Source organism: Palaemon carinicauda, chromosome 25 (genome assembly GCF_036898095.1).
Source record: "Palaemon carinicauda isolate YSFRI2023 chromosome 25, ASM3689809v2, whole genome shotgun sequence".
NCBI lineage: Eukaryota > Metazoa > Arthropoda > Malacostraca > Decapoda > Palaemonidae > Palaemon > Palaemon carinicauda.
In genome coordinates, this window is record NC_090749.1 from 84,447,403 (window position 1) to 84,454,543 (window position 7,141).

At 35.9% G+C, this 7,141-nt stretch overlaps 1 protein-coding gene across 1 annotated transcript; it reads left to right on the top strand.

The window, feature by feature from the left end:
* Positions 1-803: 803 nt before the first annotated feature.
* LOC137619118 (piggyBac transposable element-derived protein 3-like) lies at positions 804-1,289 on the top strand. Its single transcript, XM_068349307.1, has one exon. It carries the CDS (start codon positions 804-806, stop codon positions 1,287-1,289), a length of 486 nt encoding a protein of 161 aa, XP_068205408.1.
* Positions 1,290-7,141: the final 5,852 nt, after the last annotated feature.

The window sequence follows — 7,141 nt, forward strand, 5'->3', positions numbered from 1 at the left end:
TAAGTGAATTCTGACTTCATTGATTTCTTTCAATACTCAGATGTCAAAAAAAAAAAAAAAGACTGAAGATCCCGATTATGGATGAAATATTGGAAATTACTCAGCAAGATGAAGACGAAAATCATGGTGATTTTATAGTTCCTTCGGATGTTGATGAGTTGACTGACCATGAAGACTTTGAAGACGAAGGAGAGACTGGCGAGGCTTTAATTCAAGATGTTTCTTGTACTCTACAACTGCAAAATGAACGTGAAATTAACGAGAATGCTGATATGAATGAGGAAACTGCAGAATCACCACTGATGACAACCAACCGAAGAAAGAAACGAAGATTATGTAATTCAGTGCCCAACTGGAAATAAATTAAACCACAGTACTCTAAAGTAAAGGAGAGAGTAGCTTCTTACAGTGATCATATAAAAAAAAAATGAAAGAAGATTTAGAGTTCCCGACTCCAGTTGAGTTGTTTGAATAATTACTCATCCTTTGATATATACGATCATATAGTGAAGGAAACAGTTAGATATGCGTCTACGTACAAGAATAACATGGACTTCATACTGAGTGTGGATGAACTGAAAGCGTTTGTTGGTATTTTGTTGTTTTCCAGCTACCACAAAGTACCTTCAGAAAGAGGCTGTTGGTTAAACGATGAGGTTTTTGAAGTATCAATAGTGAAAAAGGCAATAGCAAGAAACAGGAATCAAATGATAAAAAAAAAAAACTATGTTAATTTCACCAATAATGCTACTGCTGAAGAACATACACAAGATAGTGAGCTCAAAATAAGGCCACTTATTACCATGCTTCAAGAATCCTTCTTAAAATCTGTAGGGTTTGAGGAAGATTTGTCAGTTGACGAAATGATTGTGCACTATTATGGGCATAACATTTTCAAGCAATTCATGCGGGGCAAACCAATTCGATTTGGGTATAAATTTTGGGCATTGTGTGGGGTGTCAGGATACTGCTACAATTTTCATTTGTATTGTGGCAAAGGGTCTGCTAATGAAGAAAACATCAATTTGTTGCTCGGTTCTCAAGTGGTGCTGAATATTCTCACGGTTGTAGATAGCCCATTCTCTTATAATGTATACTTCAATAATCTGTTCACTGACTATGCGTTGTTGGTGCATTTGAGGAATTTGGGATTCAATGCCATGGGAACAATGAGGGAAAACAGGATCAGCAAGTGCCTGTTGAAGGAATCAAATGGAATGAAAAAAGAATCGAGAGGAACATATGATTACAGGTCTGATTGCAATGAAGACATCCTCATTGTGAAATAGGTGAACAACAAATGTGTTACAATTGGCACAAATCATGACACAGTACAACCAATAAAGAGTGTACAGAGTTGGCGGCGAGAACCTAAGTCAAAAGGAAATGACCCTCAACCAAATGTTTTATATTACTATAGTATGAATGTGGAAGAAGTTGATAAGCACAACTGCTTTGCTGGGAAATAGTCAATTACAATAAAGGGTAAAAAATGGCATTAGAACTTATTCATACGTTTGCTAGATATGATGATGATAAATGGTTGGATTGTTCATAGGTTGGTGTATGGGAGCAATCAGTTGAGCATGACTCTTCACGAATTTCAAGAGACAGGTATGCATCACTTATCTGGAGGGATAAAACACGAGAGCTGCCATTGGAAAAAGAAGACCTCAGGCTCTCCAACCACTCCTTCAGATGTGAGATTCGAAAACAAAGGTCATTTTTGGGAGAAACGAGGAGAACAACGGCGATGCCTAAACAAATCCTGTTTCTAGTAAACCAAGAACATATTGTGAAAAATGTAGTCTAACCTTATGTGTTGAATATTTTGAAAAGTTAAATGAAATTTTTTTTTCATATGTCATTTTCTATTAAATAGAAACCATTTATATTTATTTTCTCCTGAAAAGGGAAATATTCTTTTATTTGGCTAGAATGTATACATATCAACACAGCGTCCTCATTTGATGACAGCCTTTATTTCATTTCTTACTTGATATAAAGGAGTTTTGGAAGTTCCAACGAGTTTTTATCCCCATTTTATGCAAATGTTCTGAAAATCTTTCCAAAAATATAAAAAATGTTAACTTGGGTCGAAATGGGCTAAGTGAAACATCGGTGATATTAAAATCCAGTTTATCTTAAATCCTGTTGTATCTTTCGGACACAAAAGATAAACATGAAATATAGTTTGTTCAAAGACGTATTCTAACAAGCAGTAGCCTACAATCATTAATGAGTGTCCAGTTTTATATTTTCCCTTTACATATACTTAGGGCTACATACAGGAATGGTGTGTCTGCAGTAACAGTACGCTTTAGCTTGAAAAGTGATTTAAGAGTTTAAAAAAGGTCTATAATTCTGTTAGGAAGATTTATAAAAGCTCAAATTGATGAAAAAAAAATAATATGATAAAATATACCATAGATTCCTGTAACTATTTCACGATTTTTCAGCAACCACAGAAGGCTTGGAAAGAAAACTTGTGAAAACCAAGATATCACTGATTGTGTGGATATATATATATATATATATGTGTGTGTGTGTGTGTGTGTGTATGAAGAATAAGCAGGGTGTCAGAGCAAATCTAGTTGAACAAAAGGCCTTGTACATAAGATGCGTCCGAAAAGTGATCCATTCTTTCTAGTGGAAGCCGATTTGTGAATGATCAGAAGTTGTATGACGAAAATAGATAAAAAAACTGTGTGAAAGAAAGGCGTCAGTGAAGTAGCACATACCCGTATCGTAGGGTCCAATACAGCCTTCGGTCGTGAGTCATTTTCATTGTTATGTGAATGTGATCTGCACAAAGGGTTAATGCTTGACTTCAAACCTTAAAGGCAGGTTGTGGCAGTGGACAATGTATCACTATTTCTGCATTGAAAATCATTCACTTCCGGGGAAAACTGTTGTTATATATATGTATGACTTACCCACACACACCAACACACTCACACATACACACACACCAACACACTCACACAAACACACACACACAAACATATATATATATATATATATATATGTATATATATATATATATATATATTTATATATACAGTATATATATATATATATATGTATATATATATATATAGTATATATATATATATATATATAAATATATATATATATATATATATATAATCTTCTCTCTCTCTCTCTCTCTCTCTCTCTCTCTCTCAGAGTGTTTGAGTAATCTTTGCTAATTAAAGTTGACATTAGCCAGTGTTTTCTCCCCTCTGCTTCTCGTAACGCACATTTCCACATCTAAAGATTCTGTAGTCTGGGGCTTCCCTCTGTTTTGCTTGCAGTTAATGACTTTTCTCTTATTCAATGAACAATTCCTTACATTAAAGGCATTCCTTTTCATTTGAAGTTATGCCATCATGCTTATAAAAAGAGTTTGTATTTTTTCTTTTCTGAGGTATGTGAGGTCAGATATACACCACTGTAACTATTCTAGTATTCATCATTCTAGAAAAATGTAATTGCTCTGAAATCTGGCCCTCTTCGTTCACAGGACATTACTGTAAAGCTGAACAATGTAGTCAATCATGATAAACGATGATAATAATGAATCCATTATACCTCTAAAAGGGCATTTAGTTAATGATGATTATGTTGCACCAAAGGAGTTCTTAGACTACATGATGCACTAAATGATGCAAAGATTGTTTCATAATAATGTTTGAATAGTTTATTGACTCAGTACAACATTGTTTGGCTGAATCTTTGTTGAAAATAAACCCAAGAGTTCATTTTTGTACTGTTTACTCTACTAAATCAATTCTGATATTAAGGCTTAGGTTTTAGAAAACTAAGGTGTATTGGTTTTTTGATGTTACACAAAAACACACAGACACAGACACACATACACACACAAAGCTATTGAAAATGCTAAGAGCTCTCTCTCTCTCTCTCTCTCTCTCTCTCTCTCGGCAAAGAAGAAAAACAACAGCGAAAGGTTCTTTGCTCTTATAGCCAAAATGAGATATCACAGAAGTTTTCTGCACACACACACACACACACACACACACACATATATATATATATATATATATGTTTATGTGTGTGTTTGCGTGTATATGCATGTGTGTGTGTTTGTGTGTGCGTGTTTATAGGTACTAAGCCGTCCAGGGCACAGCCACCCTTTGAGATACTACCGTCACAGGGGTATTACGTGCTTTGACTGGTCAAACAGTACTACATGAGAATCTTCTCCCTGATTATGGCTTATTTTCCCTTTGCCTGCACATACACCGAATAGTGTGGTCTATACTTTCCAACTTCTCCTCTGTCCTCATACACCTGACAACACTGAGATTACCAAACAATTCTTCTTCACCCAAGAGTTTAACTACTGCACCGTAGTTGTTCAGTGGCTACTTTCGACTTAGTAAGGGTAGAAGAGACTCTTTAGCTAGGGTAATGTCAGGCAGTAATGTAATTTTAAAGTAAAATCTTTGTTGTTTTGCCTTTTTGCACTGATGGCTTTCATTTTTATTTTGTTTACAATTTTGTAAAGCTAAATTAAGTATTTTGCTGTTGGATTTACATTAGTACATATATTTTGGTTAAATATAGTGTTTAATTTGCTTTGGTTTAAATGTAGTGTTTAATTTGCTTTGGTTGAAAAGCTTAAGTTTTTGTGGCGCCATCTATTGAGTGCAGCTTGAAGTGCGGCCTTCCTCAGTATTTTTACTTCCTTGGCAAATTTGTAACTGTTTATTTTTCTTTGTAGTGACTGGGGGTGTTGTAAGGACAGGTGACTTGTGACTCTCCTAAAGTATTCTCGCCAGTCTAGTTCAAGGCGTTGAAGACTCTGGAGCTGCTGATCTGCCTATTGTGGATTATATATACAATCTACTGTCATTGAGCTGCTTCTTAATGTGGAAGGCAGTTTACCTGTGAAGCTACGTGTGAGAATAAGACTTGCACCTGTGGTTCAAGTGATCTACTGGCTTAACCTGGACATTGGCAGTTTGGTGTAGAGCAGGGCTCGAGAGCCTTTTTCATTTTTGATGGATATATCTACTGAGTCAGCACCAGAGTGTTCTTGTTGGAGCAATTAGGGAGGCTTTTCTGAGGTAAGAGGAACATCCCCTGTATTTTGGCGAGCCGTAGACTGAAAGTGCATATCCACCAACGGTTGTGAAGGGCAGTTCTACTGATGAGAGTGACTACCTGTGACCACATTTATGAGCAGCAAATGGACTCATCTATATCGGTACCGGTCTGTGTCATAGGACCAATATATTTGTGCATTTAACTATTGTCAAAGCCGTTGAAGGTTTAATATGAGAGTGTTGTAAGATTATGTACTTTAATATTAAGGTTTAGATTATTGTGTCATAGGCAGGATTATTGTTTCTTTTTGTATGTTCTTCCACTTCTTTCCTTTCTATTTAGTAATAGGTTAGCGTGGTGGGTAAAGGCTTTTGGGTCCCTTAACATTAAAGATTTGATTTCCTCACTATGAGTAGGGTTTAGTTTTAGCTTTAGGTGACTCATTGAGTTAATCGATGGCATATTGTCCTTAATCAATTTATTACTTTTTGTGGGCCATCAGTGTTAGTACCTTTATTGTTGTAATAAATATTGTGAAATTTCTGCCCTTGTGCCTTTCTGGTTTTCCTCGCTCATACTGATTTGTGTTTTTGTCACTGAATTTGTGAATAAGATAAAAGAACCCGTTATGGCTTCCTCTTAGAGGGAGTTCGTAACAGGTAAGTAGCTCTTTTTTGGAGAAGAACACTCCAAAATTAAGCCTTTGTTTTCCATTCTTGGGTAGTGCCATAGCCAATGTTCCACTGTCATTCTTTTACTTGGTTGAATGTTCTCTTACTTAAGGGTACACTTATTTCTCCTCCTCTTGGAGGTTTTTATAGTTTATATATGAAAGATCTGATTTAACCCTGGATAGGTACGGTGGGTCGTTTGCGACCCCGAGCGTCAAAAAAAAACAGGTTTTTCTCACGTGACTCACCCCTGTGACTGAATTTGTGGGTGATCGACCTGCAGGAGGTGTGTCCCCTACACGCTCTAGTAGTGTCCAGATGTGCATTGCTGTAGCTGTACTCCTTCCCCGATTTCTGACACGCGTCGGGTTCGTTCGCGTCCGAGTTTACCCTTCTGAGGTAGTTTGCATAATTATCAAAGTTATTACGTATTATGAAATTGTCGTAGAATGGTGCAACTTGTATAGGTTATCAGTTGTGGAAAGTCTTGGTGGATTGTTTGGCTACCATGTGCATGTTTTTTTTTTTAGTTAAAATGTCGTTCATCACCACGAGGACCATTTTACCGCGAGTGCCCCTTTTTCATTTTTTTAAATTTTTTTGCCAAGTCATTTTTCCGTAAGATATTGCCAAATAGTGTCGCAAAACTTTTGCTTGTTTAGTGTTGGAAAGTGTGTCTAGATGATCTGGCTACCCATGCATGACTTTGTTTTTGTCAGATACGACGTAGTTATTGGTATATTGGGTATTTAACTGCGGTTACCAATTTCTGTTTTTTTTTCAATATTTGTAAAAATTACTACGTAGTAAGGAATTGCCGTATATTATTCATTTTTTTTTTCATGTTTATGTGTTAGAAAGTGTGCCTTGATGGTTGGGCTAACACGTGCATGTCTTTTTTTTTATCTGAGATGTCGTATATTAGAATGTCGGGCATTTTACCGCGAGTGTCCCTTTTTAATTTTTTTTAATTTTTTTGCCAAGTCATTTTTCCGTAAGATATTGCGAAATAGTGTCGTAAAACTTTTGCTTTTTTAATGTTGGAAAGTGTGTCTAGATGATCTGGCTACCCATGCGTGATTTTGTTTTTGTCAGATACGACGTAGTTATTGGTATATTGGGTATTTAACTGCGGTTGCCAATTTCTGTTTTTTTTCAATATTTGTAAAAATTTACTACTTAGTAAGGAATTGCCGTATATTATTGATTTTTTTTTCATGTTTATGTGTTAGAAAGTGTGCCTTGATGGTTGGGCTAACACGTGCATGTCTTTTTTTTTATCTGAGATGCCGTATATTAGAATGTTGGGCATTTTTCCGCGAGTGCCCCTTTTTATTTGTTTTGCATTTTTTTTGCTTAGTCATGTTACCGTAAGGAATTGGCAAGTAGTGTCGCAA